Source organism: Notamacropus eugenii, chromosome 1 (genome assembly GCF_028372415.1).
Source record: "Notamacropus eugenii isolate mMacEug1 chromosome 1, mMacEug1.pri_v2, whole genome shotgun sequence".
Taxonomy (NCBI): domain Eukaryota; kingdom Metazoa; phylum Chordata; class Mammalia; order Diprotodontia; family Macropodidae; genus Notamacropus; species Notamacropus eugenii.
Genome location: NC_092872.1, coordinates 504,975,241 through 504,990,185, shown reverse-complemented (window position 1 = coordinate 504,990,185; position 14,945 = coordinate 504,975,241). Strand labels below are relative to the sequence as shown.

The following is a 14,945-nucleotide window of genomic DNA, read 5'->3' as shown; positions in this document are numbered from 1 at the left end:
AATTTGGTGACAATATTTCTTGGTGTTTTTAGTTTGCGATCCCTTTTGGGAGGTGAATGGTGGATTCTTTTGTTGGCAGTTTTGCCTTCTGGATCTAGCACTGCTGGCCAGTTTTCCTTGATGATTTCTTGGAATATATTGTCCAGACTCTTTTTTTCATCATGGCTTTCTAGTAGTCCAATAATTCTTAAATTTTCTCTCCTGGCTCTATTTTGCAGGTCAGTTGTTTTTCCAATTAGATATTTTACATTTTCTTCTATCTTTTCATTCTTTAGATTTCGTTTGACTGATTCTTAATATCTCATAGAGTCATTGGTTTCTACTTGCCCAATTCTAATTTTTATCAAGTTGTTTTCTTCAGTTAACTTTTGCATCTCATTTTCCATCTGTCCAATTATTCCTTTTAAGGAATTATTTTCTCCAGTTAGTTTTTGTGCTTCCTTTTCCATTTGTTCAATTTTTCTTTTTAAAGAGGTATTCTCTTCATAGAATTCTTTTTTTCATACTCTTAAAAGCCTTGGCCAGCTTTTCTTCTATTTCCTTCTTCAGCTGTTCCAGAAGAGCTGTTTGTGCATGTGAGCAGTTCATAGTCCCTTCTTAAGTTTCAGATGGGAGTACAGTCTCACTACTGACCTCTTTGGTATTCTTCTTTTGGTCCTTGTCCCCATAGAAAGATTCTACGGTTTTTTTGCCCTTGCTTTGCTTTTCCTTGCTCATGAAGGTGAGGTTTTGTGTGTTGCAGCCTCTGGTTCTTTCAGTTAGAAGCTGCAGAATTTGGTTTTGAGCTGACAGGTGTAAAAAAGCTAAGGGCAGGTGCCTTTTTATCTTTTTGTTTTATGTTTCCAGGATCAGCCCTGAGGCTAGCTTGTTAAGTGTGGGGGAGGGTTGATCTGGTCCTGGGAGATCTCCTCAGCTGAGCTGAGGCACAGGCAAGCTCAGGTGTTGGTGATCCTGGCTGCCCTATTGTCTTCCCATTTCCCCTGGAGTGCTGAGGTATGCCTGGGTCCTAGGGTGAGTCTGTGAGTCTTCCCCCCCACCCCCCATCCCTCCCCGCATTCCTCTGAGGCACATCTGGGTCCTAATGTGAGTTTTCACTGCCCTGGGGCCCCTCTCCTGCTTCACCTCTGCCACAGTAAGAGGAAGCCCCCTTAGCTATTTTTCACAGCCTCATGTGCTATAAGACTGTTTGCCCCTTCTGCTGATTCCATTGATTCAGGATTTTTCTGGGGAAATATTTTATGGTTCTTTCAAGGTCAACAAGGGGAGGGGAAGAGAGCATTTACCAATTACTCCACCAGTTTGGCTCCCAGAAGTTCAAGTAGGTGACTTAGACATTTAATCTGCAGGCTGATAGTATCAGCTGCTGAGGCTGATACCTGGGGCTCAGTGGCTATCACTCGGCTCTGCTGGTCTCCTGTCCTGGGCTGCTACTCTGCCATTGCACTGTGCTTCTGCTGCCTTAGGCCGCCCCTGGGGTTTCCTGCTCAGCCAGCTGGACATGCTGTGCTGTGTGCTCACACCCATGGAACAGATCCTTCCTGTCCACCTTCCAGTCTGTCTTGGGCTGTGAAATCTGTCACAATCTGTCTCCTATTGGATTCTGTACCTCCAAAATTTGGTCAAATTTTCTTTTTAGAGGTACCTGAAGGAGTTTGTTTAAGAGCCTGGGTGAGTCATTGTTCTCACTCGGTTATCTTTGCTCTGTCTTCCGTATTTTATATTTTTGTAAATATCAATTTTATTTAAGTTGTCAATTTTAGTGGTATGTATTTGGGCAAATTTTTTCTAATTATTTCCTTTTATCTTCTTTTTCCACTTTTGACAATGGCAATTTGGCTTTCATCTTTTTAAAAAATATTAGCTAATTAGTCCATTTTATTCCCCCCCAAAATTTCCTAGTTTTATTTATCAATTTAATGTTTTCTTTTTGCTTTCAATTTTGTTACTCTTCTCTTTGTTTCAGAATTTCTATTTTGGTGTTTGTAAAATTTGTTAGTCTCTATGTTTCTCTTTTTTCCTTCAGCCTCATGCCTAATTCATTGAACTGTTTTCTCTCTTTTTTTGATGAAAGTTTTAAAAGACAAAAAATTTTTCCTAAGGACTGCTCTGGCTGATTCTCACAAATTTTGTGTCACTGAAAATATGCACAATTGTTGAATTCATAATAAAGAAAAAAGGGAATAAAATGTCTACACCTTTTAATCCAGAGATGCCAATGTTAAAAGACAGTTCATGTATCCAGAAAAATATTCGTAACAGCCTTCTCTGTTACAGAAAAAAAAATTAAAACAAAGTAGACGCATATTGGAAAATGACCAACAATTTATGATATATGAATATAATGGAGTATTTATTTACTGTGCTTTAAGAATTCCAAGAATCGTGGAACACTTATATGAAATGATAGAAAATGGAGAACCAGGACAACTTGCATAATAACCTTCCCAGGACTTTCTCTAATTTGTCATTATTCTTTTAAAAATATAAGTATTTTGTACTGAACATGATATTCTAGATAAAGTCTGCCATATAATCTAAGATTGAATTGGTTTACTTTTGTTTTCCTTGTTTAGGTTTCAGGGAAGAGGGAAGGGAGGACGAGTAGAGATGCCGTGCCCTAATGTTACCAATTTTTTCCATATATATTGCTGTAATAATTGTGCATGTTGTCCTGCATGGTAAATAAATTTGATCCTCATAATAACCCCTTTTAAGATAGATAGTATTATCCTCATTTTGTATTTGAGAAATCTGAGTCAAGAGTCTTTCTAACTCCACACCTGGCACTTTAAACATTATGCCATACTGGCTATCCTTGAAGACAACTATCATGTCCCTCCAGACAATTTTCTCCAGACTTAAGCCAAGTTCCTTTGACCAATATTTTTTTTTAATATCTTCATATCTCAAAAGGTGTTGCTATGAGGATTATATGAGATAGCATTTGTAAAGTTCTTTAAAAACCTAAAATGCTGTATTTATCAAGCGAATATTATCAATATTAAGTCATTAAGTTTGAAGAGTGTCATGTAGAAGGATTAAACTTGATTTGTTTAGTCTTGAGTGAAGAACTTGGAGCAATGAACAGAAGGTGTGGAGAGGGATATTTAGGCTCAATATAAGGACTCCTACTCCACATCTCTTCCAACTACACTGAGAAATTAGGCCTCTTAAAGGGGACTAGTTTTTCAGACTAACAGTCCATGGTCTCATGACTCAAGACAAGCATATGAGTAAGGCAAGGTGGTTGATGCGTGTCCCATCAGTCATTTCAGGCTCATTCTGACCCTAAGCTGGTTCTGCTTGCACACACCTTTCACTGTAGAAAGTGTAGAGGGCAAAGCTTTGAAGAATAGTCAAAAATCCCCAAATGGGAGGCAGAGGCATCCCTAGAAGGAACAGCTCTATTTAGAGTAATTTCTTTTTCCTTCCATAAAGCTTCAAAAAATACATACAAATTCAAAATAAGTTTTAATATATTATGTTACAAACTAAATCAAAAAGTGTACACTCATCTTTAGAAATTACATAGTGAAGTCCCACGCTATGTGTCTTAAGAAAATGCAGCTTTGAAAACTGTTGAAATGGCAATGTTTTTCTATATATTCTTTCTTCATGCAAGGAACTTGAGGTTACTAAGATAATAATTACTGCTTCAGTTTAGATAGAGCACTTACTGATTTTCATTCAGAAAGTATTTTTCTTCATTCAAAGAATGAGCCAACTTTCTTAGACTATTTCTTGCTATAATCTTAATGATTAAAATATAGATTTAATTAATATTTTCAAAGCATTTAAAGTCTGACTCTGCTTATAATTTTTAAAGTTTTTATATACAGCAAATTTATTTTTAAAAAATGGGCTTTGATATAACTTCAATTCTCAGTACAGTCATGCAAAGAGCTAATAAAATAATAAGGCACCATACTATGATGTATGCTTGCCCAACATTCCTTATCCTAAATAAAATGAAAGGATTAAACAGAAAAATAGGTTGGGATAGGTATTATGCTGTTGTAAATGTCTTATTAATTCATTAAGCAGCAATGTCTACAAGCAGTTCTGGGGCACATGAAAAAGGATGGATTGTGTTTATCATCTAACAGTACATCATCTGTACATGCTGGAACATTTATATTTGTATGGCTGTTTTTTAAGATGTACAGAGAAAGGACAGGTTTTTTTTTTAAAAGTTGCTAAATACTAGTTTTTGTGCATTAAAATTTTCTTTCATCAGATGTAAAGAGTGACATTAATCCTCGTCGAACATTGAGGAGCTCCTCTTCTTGCTGTAGAAAAAAAATACCAATAGTTAAAAAATAGATAATATTCTTTATACCGACTTTCAAAGTCCTAAAACAATACTTTCCAGTTTGTCTTTCTGAAAGTACTATGTTAAAACTACAAAAATCTCAATCATTAGCACTTAGGCAAACAAACTGATGTATACTTTTGGATTCCAATAAATTGATTTTGAAATTTATCTGGATTTCTTGGTTAACTAAATTTTTTTCTGCAATTAATTTTAAGAGAAAGAAGTAAATGGCTACCTCATTTCCAAGGTTTTCTATGGGATCAAGATAAAATAAACTATACCTTCTATACCTTCAGTATTCTATAAAGACAACTATTATTCAGAATGATAACAATTAGGCACAATATTATAAAATCACCAGACTTCAGAAAGTATATTAATTGATTTTAGGAAAATTTTAAACAAGGTTTAAAATAAAATGGATTGTTTAACTGAGTTAATCATAAAACTCAGTTTTTCTCAGCTCATTTGGAGTACACCTCATTCCCCTAGTATTTGGATTGATAGTTTTTATTTAATTCTCTGAATAAAGTAAAATGCAGTATTTCTATTACTAGCTAGTACTTCTATAAAATTTTAAAGTTTGCAAAGCACTTCACATACATCATCTCATTTTTTTCTCACAATGATCCAGTGAGGTAAGGTGCTATTATTATTACTATTTCACCAACAAGAAGCCAGACAGTAGATCAGGGGTGGGGAAACTATGGCCTTGCTGCAGATTCCCCACTCTTAAGCTAGATAGTGGCTGGAGCAGAATTAAATTCAGGTCTTACTGAATCCAAGTATTTAAAAGGAGCCCTATTTCAACTGTAATTACTAATCAACATAGTGTTTCACAATAGGAACTTAAATATTTGTTGAATCAAAATTAATACCTCAGTCATATTTAGAAGGGAACTAATAACATACACTAGGGACAGGAACAGATATGCACTTTTTTAGCCTATCTAGTTTTTAGAAAGACAAATGCTTTGTCATTTTTCAAAATCTGAACAATGGAAAACTTTCTGGCATCAAAACAGTGCTATTATATAGAGTGACACAATTATGGACAAGCAAGATCTTATTCTGATACATTGTCCTTTGTAATTGCAGGCCCAGGAGAAAATACAAGCACATAGTTATAGGGATCATACATTTTGGGGGAAAGCTATCTTTCTCTCATTTTCTATACTAACAGTAATTTTCTTGTCTTCAAATGTTAACCTACTGTTAAATATTTCATATTCATTTATTATTAAAATCTACTTTCATTTCTAATTTATAATGTGTAGGCAGTGCAATATAGTAAAGTAACACTGATCACATAAATCATAATAAAATAAAACAAAATCACATAAACTAAGTTCAAGCTCCAAATCAACCATTTACTAAGCAACAAGCTTAATTACAAAAACAAATTTTTTAAAATTAATGTCGTAGTTGCAAAAAGAAAAAAAAAACAACCCCCCCCCCCACAAAATTAAGCCCTTACTAAATCTCAGGCACTGTGTTGTTAGTCATATGTATTATATTGTCACATGACCTGTGCAAATCACTTAAACTCTCTATTTATTGACCTGTAAGATGGGGGGAATTACAGTTAGTCCTGATTAGTGAAAATGATGAATCCCCTGAAGTGGTCACATTATTTGCAATAGCACTGCACATTTTCATTGTGCTGGAATTATCATATTTTACATAATTATAATTTTGAATAGTCCAAATTCAAACTCATGCCATCACTTTGGGGCATTCATTATTTGCACAAATCAGAATTTGCAAGAACCAGGAACTTGCTGTATCTGCATCACCTCTCTTATAGGGATCTTGTGAATAAAGTGTTTCATAGACTACGTGACATAAGTGCAAGCTATTAATAGCACTAAAAAGGTTAACTAAAGACCACAACTTTGAAAATAAATAAAATTTTGAAGAGAGTTTTCCTTCAAAAGCATCATTCATTTATTTTAACAGCTTAAATTAAAATAATAATCTATTTACCATTTCCTTAAGAAATCTTTCTTGAAGTCTTTTCATATCTTCTTTCATCAAATACATCTGTAAATATAAATAAATTTGTTCCATTCAACTTTTCATAAAGTTTTTCTCATAATTGTTGATTATTTAGATTTACTCTTATTTAGACTGTTCTTATTTTAAAATAATATGCTAAAATATTAAACATGATAAAATAGTTAGCCAAACATATATGCTTAAAATAATGTTAAAAATATCAAAACTATACCTCAGAAGTAAAAATATTTTCTTCATAGTCACTGTTGTGAAAGACATTTTTTTCAAGTGAAGTTTTCAGAAGATGAACCCTAAAAAGTAAAATGTGAATTGAAGCCATCTTTGTATTTACTAACAACTCCTTAGTTAATTAAAATTGTAGATATATTAAATAAATTTAATATTTTATTCAAAAAGGTCAAATATTAAAACATTGTTAAAAAGCATTTTTATTACATTTGTTAAATAAATCAGTATTTTTGGTAGTTTGATTCATACATATAAAAACTGTAAGTCTACTAACCTTCTTTGTTCATTTTTCTGGTATGCACTGAACTTCTGAGAAGTTTTCTTCCAAAAGTCCTTTAAATAAAAACCGCAGGAGAAAAATGTATCACTTTAATTTGAAAATACTAACTAATGATTGAAAAACCTCTCAATTCAAATCCAAACTAAAAACTTCTGATTGTTAATTCTACTAAGCATTCAGATTTATTTGCTTTTTTAAAAAAATAGGAGTATCCTATTTTCTTGGGTGCTAGAATCTTATATGGAAGTTATATAAAAGATGTCTCCCATTGTTTAAGCGTTGTAAAATATGAAGATTAATGGATGATCTTAAAAATAAATTAACATCGCACTTACAGTTTGTTTTAAACATGTTTGGAAAAAAGCAAAAAACTATGCTTTTAAGGTTATACTTAAAAAACACCAACCGAAAATTCTCGCTCCAAGTTTTTTAAAGACTGGGAATCTTTTTCAAAGTTCTCTAGTTCCTCTATGATACTGAATTGGAATTTATCAAGCTGCTTCATTCTATTAAAATAACAAAAGAAAATTAATTTAAAAATAAAAAAAATCCTGAGAAATTCTCAAGGTCATTTTTGCTACAGACCTGTATTCATGAATGTGATAGCTGATGCTTGTCAGATGCTGCTGAGCTGATTTCAAAGACTGTTTATTAAAATGATCCATTCTTTTGTATCGGTTCTGAAACACATATATTATGCTTGGCTTTTATTCATTTTTATATAATTAATCTACATGAGAAAAATTTTAAAACCTTCAAAGTAAAAAAAAAAAATTAGATTCAAACCAACTCCTAATAATTAAATGCAAATTTGTAGAGACGAACTGATTTTTTTAAAAAAAGGCTAAGCTAAATTTCATTTTACAAAATAATAATAGTATGTTTCATCACTAGATGAAGATATTAGTAAGATAACTCATTTCAGTTTTTTAAATATCATAGTAAGATGTAATATTTTAACAATGCCAGAAAATACAATGTTATTCAGAAGCATAAAACAATCATAAAATTCCTTATGCAGCCTTAAGCTGTAGGATAGTTACTTAGTATGTTATACCAAAGGAGGGAAGAAAGGTATTAGTTCTAGGGCTGTAGCTTATACAGACAACGAAAAACCTTTTTTTTTTTAAAGACAACTTGCCTGAATTTTTCTTTTAAACTCCTTACTTAGTTTCTGACACATTATGTCTACACCTGAACTTTCAGTCTCCCAAATCTCTCCAGGAAAAGAAAACTCATTGGCTGACACTGTAGATACACTCCCGGATACTAAAAAATAAAAATGAAAGAATAACCAAGATTTTTTGGTTTAAAATTATTTTATCATGTTTGCCTAGAGGTAGAGGAACAGGCCACCCACCAAAGGATTTCAGGTGAACTTTGGTATGTCACAGATTGTACAAGCCTGCCATAAGCTATGTCTCAAGCATTCGTATTTTAATGTCAATTTTAGGTCCACCTACCTTTGTAAGTAACAGGGTCACCGTCTGTTTTAAACAATTTTGGAGGAAGTAAATTTTGTCTTCTTTCTTCTTCTTCTTCCTCTTCTAGTTCCACTTCATCAGAATTACTTAGATTATCAGAGGTACATAATCGTTTGAGATTTGTATGTATACTAGATCCTACAGCATTGTAAATAAAAATGTAACTTAATTATCATATTAAAATGCATAATTTACACATTTTTCTAATTTAAACCTCTTTGTATAGTCATGAGTTGCGCTGCATTTCCAAATATGAGAAAATGATTTCTGAAAATAGTCCATTTTCCTCAAACAATATTGTAACTATATTATTTGATATTCTTATAGATGAAACACCCTAACAATCCATATTCTTGCTCAATATTAACTGATGTTTGGATGAAGACCTAGCATTAGAAGACCAAAGATATAAGAAAACCAAATACTAATTCTACTACATAAATATTATACTTTATTTTACATAATTTATTTTACTAAAATTCTTTAAAACTGGAAATCCATGTATGCTATATAGGAAAATTTTCTGTCAACCAGTACATCTCAATACTCATAGTACTAAGAAAGTAGTATCAAATAACTTTGGATATCACATCTTGGAACTAAACACTGGGCTAGAGACATTTAGCCAAGTCTTCTTATTAATGAAATAAAAGCAAAACCTTAGTGAAACAGATAAGAGAACTGCCCCCAGATTCTCACATTTATATTTATCAATTCTTTATGCCCTAATAAGACAACACTGAAAAATTTATAGGTAAATAGAAAAGGAAAAAGGCGAAGTTTGGAAGTGAACTCTATATTGTGTTACTCATTCTGTCATATATATATATTTTTTGCCTCAACCTACTCATCACAATTCTGAGAGAATTACTTGAAGTCCAAAAGGAATTTTATCCAACCAGGCAGATTAGTGATGTTAGTGAAAGAGTGAAAATAAAGGGTTCTAAACAGTGATAATGCCAGGTCTTAAAATGAGAAGATAAAGCCCATGTTAAGAAATCAGTGGGGCATGTCTAGGTGACAGCTAAGTAGTTATGTATTATAAACTACTTTCAAAGTTGTTTAAAAACAATTATTTTCTTGCTCTTACACAAAAGCTTTCTTTCTTTTTTTTTGTTTTAGCATTTGTTTGAATTAGAATAATTTTGTGGTAAAAAAGTATTTAAATATAACCCCTGTGCTACCCAAATTTATACTTGCAGGTTAAGTCCTTGAAGGGCTGCTGCTATTTCTGGAGATAACACTCAGCTACTCCTAACACTATTTCCCACCTGTGTGCTTCCCATAAACCATCAGTGAGCAGACACAGTAACTCTTATCAAAGGCATTTATTCAACTGACATAGCAAGAGTAGTCGATACAAAACATTCCTCCAAAAACTTGGGGCATACCTTCCCACAAATACAAAAAGTGTCTATGGGAGAATGTGGACATGTACTTCAAGTACAAGGGCCATAAGGCTAACAGTAAGGAACCCATGAGATCAATGCAACTTACAAATCTGAAAATATGTTACAGGGTCTCAATTAATGTTCTCCCTCTAGAATCGTGAAGACTCCACAAAATTCACAGCTGTGGAATGACATCTATGTGTAGCTGAACGTACTCTTGTCAAGGTCTCTGCAAGATCCTCTTATAGGTTGGGCTAGGTCCTTGATGGACAATCTTTAGGGGAGTGGGGAGGACTGGACTGCTCTTCAGAAAGGGAAGAGACCCTTGCCTGAGTTTGATAAAATCCTTTCCAGATCTGACCCCTCAGGTCCTTAGGAGAAGGTGGGACAGCAAAAGTTTTGTCTTTCATTTTGAAAACTCTTCCAGGTTCAAGAGCAGACTTCTTCAGTGGGAGATTTTTCCCTAATGTTGTGACCATCCAGTTGATTTCCATCACTTTTATCTCTGAAGTCTAGACCACAACAAGGTAATGACCATTTTTCAATAATCACCAAACAAGGTGGAGATTCAGGGCTTTTCCATTTCTAAAAAGCTCCTATCTTCTCTTGTTGGTCTAGGTCAACAGTTCTCAAATGTGGTCTGGGGTAACACTGGGAGTCCTTGAAACCCTTTCAGTGCATCCATAAGAATTATTTTAATAGATATTTTCATTTCTAACATAGTAAATATTGATGGATATAACCCACAAAGACCAACATCTTTGTGGAGTTTTCAATAATTTTGGGGAGAATGGAGGGATCCTATGACCAAAGAGCTTGAAGCTGTTTGGGAGAACAAAGGCAGTCTATGCCTTGGAAGCAAGTTCATAATTTGCTGACAACTGATATGTAAATAAGTGACTCAAAGCCTCAGATCATTTAATCAGATGTAGAAAGATTCACTCAGATCAACAAGCAATTTTTTTAAGCTCTTATCTTCCAAGCATTATGTTAAGTGCTAATAATACAAAAAAAGGCAAAAAACTATCCCTAATCTCAAGGAGTTCACAGTGTAATAAAACTATGTACAAAAAAGTTAAACACAGGCTAAATTAGAAAAATCTCAAAGGGAAGACACTAAGATAAAAGAACACTGGGAAATACTTCTTGCAAAATGAGAGACTTGAGTTGAAACTTGAAGCAAGGTAGGGAAGCCAAGAAACAGAGATGAGTAGGGAGAGAATTCCAGGCACGGAAGACAGTAGAAATTAACAGAATGGGGAGATGGAGTGTTTTGTATGAGGAACAGCAAAGAGGCAGTGTCACTGAACCACAGAATACATGGATGGTGGTAAAGTGCAAGAAAACTAGAAAGGTAGGAAGGGATCAAGACATAATGGACTAAGAGGAAGGTTAAGAAGTGCTTTAAAAGTCAAAGATTTTACATTTTTTCTGAAGGATAACAGTAAACTATAGTTTACTGAACTGAGGGATGGGGGTGGAGGGGTGAGGATGAATGATATGCTCATTTTAACCTACAAGAAGATCAAATGGACAGCTAAGTAAAGGATGGACTAGAGTAGGAAGAGAAAAGGCAGACAGAACAACAGACAGCAGGGTAATGGGATAGTTCAGGTGTGAAGTGATAAGGGCCTGAAACAGGGTGGTGCACTGTCAAGAGGAGAGAACAGATATTACAGAGTATACGTATAGTCAGCAGGACTTGACAACTGATTGGATATCTGGGTGAGGGAAAAGAATGAGGAGCCAAGGAAGGTACTTAGATATTAAAGAGTCTTGGAGACTGGGAGATGGTGATATCTTCAATAGTAACATATATAAATATATAATATGTAATTATAATATAAACATTAATATATACTATGATGCATGTTATTTATATAAACATGTATATATGTGTGTATATATGTATATATATACACACACATATACATATGTAAATAGAGGGGAAGGTTTTGGGGAAAAGATATATTTTCAAGAATTTACATTATCCTGGGAGATACAACACAAGATAATTTGAGAAAGAAGACACTATCAACCAAAAGGAATAGAAAATATTTCCAGTAACAAGGGGCACCTGAGCTGTGCCTAGAAAAAAGAGGTAAAGATTCTAAGAGACAGAAGTGAGGAGGAAGTGAATTCTAAGACTCAAGGACAATTTATACAAAGGCCTAAAAGTGGAGCAGGTGCAATGCTAAATTCAGGGAATAGAGAACAGACTACTTTGGCTGGAACATAGAACACATGACGGATAGCAATGTGAAATAACTCTAGAAAAGTAATCTAGACTACAATGCCAAGCTGAGATCTTTGTATATTTATTCTAGAGGTAATATAGAGCCACTGAAGATTTCTAAGCAGGGTAGTGACTTGGGCAGACTTATGCTCTGGGAAAATTATTTTTGGAACCTGTGTGGAAAATGGATGGGCCAACAAAGACTATAAAGAGGGAAACCAATAAGAGGTCATTTGCATTTGTCCAGGCAAGGAGTGATAAGTATCTAAACTTAGGTGGTGACCATGTGACTGGAGAGAAGAGGGCAGATGTGAGAGATGTTATGGATGTAGAACTAGATGTAGTAAATGACTGAATATGGGAGAGAAGTGAGAAGAAAAACTAATGAATTATTTTACATATTGCTATGTAACATTTTTAAAAGTTACAAACCTTTTCGATGAAGGGTATCAATAGGTATGTCACACAGTTTTTCTCTCTTTGAGCTAGACAGGGATAACTGTGATGGTGAAAGGAGTTCCTATAACATATGGTAATTGGATAAATTCAGAACAGAAAAAACATTTAAAAATTTTTTTATTTATCCATCTCTTTTATACCTTATAGGCAACTAACAACTTCTATCTATTCTTTCCTTCATAATATTTTCTTGTATTTCTCCTGTTTCTCCAAAAAACTAACTCTAGTCCTGGTTATCATTACCTCACAAATTACTACACCTAAATAGCTGTTCTCCTTGACTATAGTTTTCTCTTACTTCATCCCAGCCAGATTAATTTTATACCAAGATTAAACTGTTTCTCCTGGCTTTTGAGGCTATTCATAGCCTGGTCCCATTTCATTTATTCAACTCAGTTCAATAAATTGTATTAGAAACTGAGGATATAAAGATTAAAAGGCTCAAATAATGGCACAGTCCTTGTTCTCAATAAAATTCTACTGTATGAAAGATGTTTTTCTTATTGATTCCTAAAAAGGTGCCTTTACTCACTATCCCGAAGAATACAGCAAGCTCAATTCCACCTCTGTGACATTGCTTCTGTTCCTTTTAACTCCTATCCAATCTTTGAGGCTAGCTTTCATACTACTGCTTCCTAAATACATACATATATATTTATATACATTATAATATATCTAAAGTCTCTTATCAGCTCTAAAATTATGTCATATACTTTTGTATCTCTCAGAGTTTCTAACACACTTCTAGGCAAATAGTAAGTACTCTATATGTACTAGTTAATTGACTGTAACCATGTGAAAAAATGTAAATCAGGTTACTATATAATTAGGAATGTTTAAGTTACAAATCATAAAACCAACCAACCTTGTAACTTCAGTAACAGCACAATGATATCTTAGAACTTAACCAAATTTATTTACCTGTGCAAGTGTCTTCAGTCAATTAGTTTTTAAAGTTTTATATCTATTAGCAATTTACCTTTTGTGTACTTTGAACACAATTTTCGTGGATGTTTTTCAGTTCTGATCCACTAAATTGTTTCTCTGAATTATAACTACTTAAATACAGAGGGTTGTCATAATCTTGTATATTCTGTGAAGGTATCTCTGCATCTTTTTCAATATTATCAATTTTGTCCATTATTACTGGAATAATTTTAGGCTAGAACCAATAAGACCAAACAAAACAAATGCATTAGAGGCTAGGGATCATTACTTGGTAGTTCTAGTTCTTAGAAATAATTTTCCTATAACTCAGTTCCACATGACAGCAAAAATATTTCACAAAGTGAAAACAATGACAGATATTTGCAAATATGGTACTTATGAGCATTTTTTTTTACAATTTTTATTTTTAATAAACTTTCCCAACAATATTTTCAAATAAAAGGGTGTAATTTAAAAGATGCCTTACCTATTGTTGTTCTCACGGTGTATTTTAGAGACTCCTGGGTGTTCCTGAGACCCTTTCATGGGGTCTGTGATGTCAAAATTATTTCATAATAATACTAAAACTTTTAATTTCCATTATGATACATACCATTAGATATAACCCACAAGAACAAAATCTCTTTGGGGTCCTCAATAATTTTTAAGTGTTAATTTAAGGGTCTTGAAAACAAAAAGCCTGAGAACTATTAGTTAGACCATTAAATCCTTAAACTGCTTTACTTGATATTAATCCTGCCAATGATTAAGAATCTCATGTTCATTTTATTTTTTGAAAATCAGTAGGATTCCATATTAACTGACACTACTTCAAAATAGCTAAAAATCAAAGAGTAACAGAGCTGATCTGGAGGGAATTTGATCAAGTCCCATGCCTTCAGGCAATAAAAGTGTAGAGTGTAGGTAATAAAGTGAGGTTATTTTCTTAAAGATATCTATATCTAAACAAGCTCCCTTTTTAAACTAAACTAATTTTATTCTTGTTTGGCATTTCATGTTCATCAAGAAGAAGGAACTGCATACATGTAAAAATATTTCATGACCTGAAGATAATAATACTCTTAATTCTTTAAGTTTATTTTAATCAGGTAATTTTCATTCTAATGTCTTCAATTTTTTCTCCCATGGCCCATTTTTCAGCCCTTAAATAAATTTTCTTTTTCTTTATGTACTTCAATGTCTTCACCTTTTTCTAGAAATGCAGTGTCTAAAACCAGAGAATGTTCTTTACTTAAGTTAAGAAAAGTACAGAAAACAACAAGATTTCTTTCTGCCTGTACTCATGCATTGTGGAATTAGCTTTTTATACAATGGTGCTACACTACTGGCTAATAAGCAACATGTCAGTTATTCTGCACAAGTCTTGTTCTGCTCTATCTGTGTTTAACAGTAGTTTTTTTGTTTTAGAAAGGGAAGCATTTAGGGAAGAATTTAATAAACTAAAGACTTTACTATCCATAAGTAATTGCTTATATAATTCTGTCCTTAAATCGTTCATATTAAAATATATTCTACAAGTAAATAAGCTGCACACTGAGAGAGAATTAAATTACAACCTTCTGAGTTACAGTAATCCTTTCTGAAT

At 33.2% G+C, this 14,945-nt stretch overlaps 1 protein-coding gene across 15 annotated transcripts in view; it reads right to left on the bottom strand.

Moving 5' to 3' along the window:
- Positions 1–2,181: 2,181 nt before the first annotated feature.
- Positions 2,182–14,945, bottom strand: part of SYCP2 (synaptonemal complex protein 2) — a 101,858-nt gene continuing 89,094 nt past the window's right edge. For 14 of the 15 annotated variants that reach the window (XM_072633385.1, XM_072633389.1, XM_072633384.1 and 11 more), the window contains 10 exons: positions 13,392–13,574; positions 12,386–12,473; positions 8,306–8,464; positions 7,984–8,111; positions 7,428–7,522; positions 7,249–7,348; positions 6,837–6,895; positions 6,546–6,624; positions 6,302–6,358; positions 2,182–4,289 (listed from right to left, as the gene is read on the bottom strand). In XM_072633385.1, the coding sequence (XP_072489486.1) occupies positions 4,218–4,289; positions 6,302–6,358; positions 6,546–6,624; positions 6,837–6,895; positions 7,249–7,348; positions 7,428–7,522; positions 7,984–8,111; positions 8,306–8,464; positions 12,386–12,473; positions 13,392–13,574 (1,020 nt within the window). In that variant the 3' untranslated portion in view covers positions 2,182–4,217. Of the gene's footprint in view, positions 4,290–6,301; positions 6,359–6,545; positions 6,625–6,836; positions 6,896–7,248; positions 7,349–7,427; positions 7,523–7,983; positions 8,112–8,305; positions 8,465–12,385; positions 12,474–13,391; positions 13,575–14,945 lie in introns of those variants that run through there. The other variant, XR_011972318.1, reaches the window with a different exon arrangement.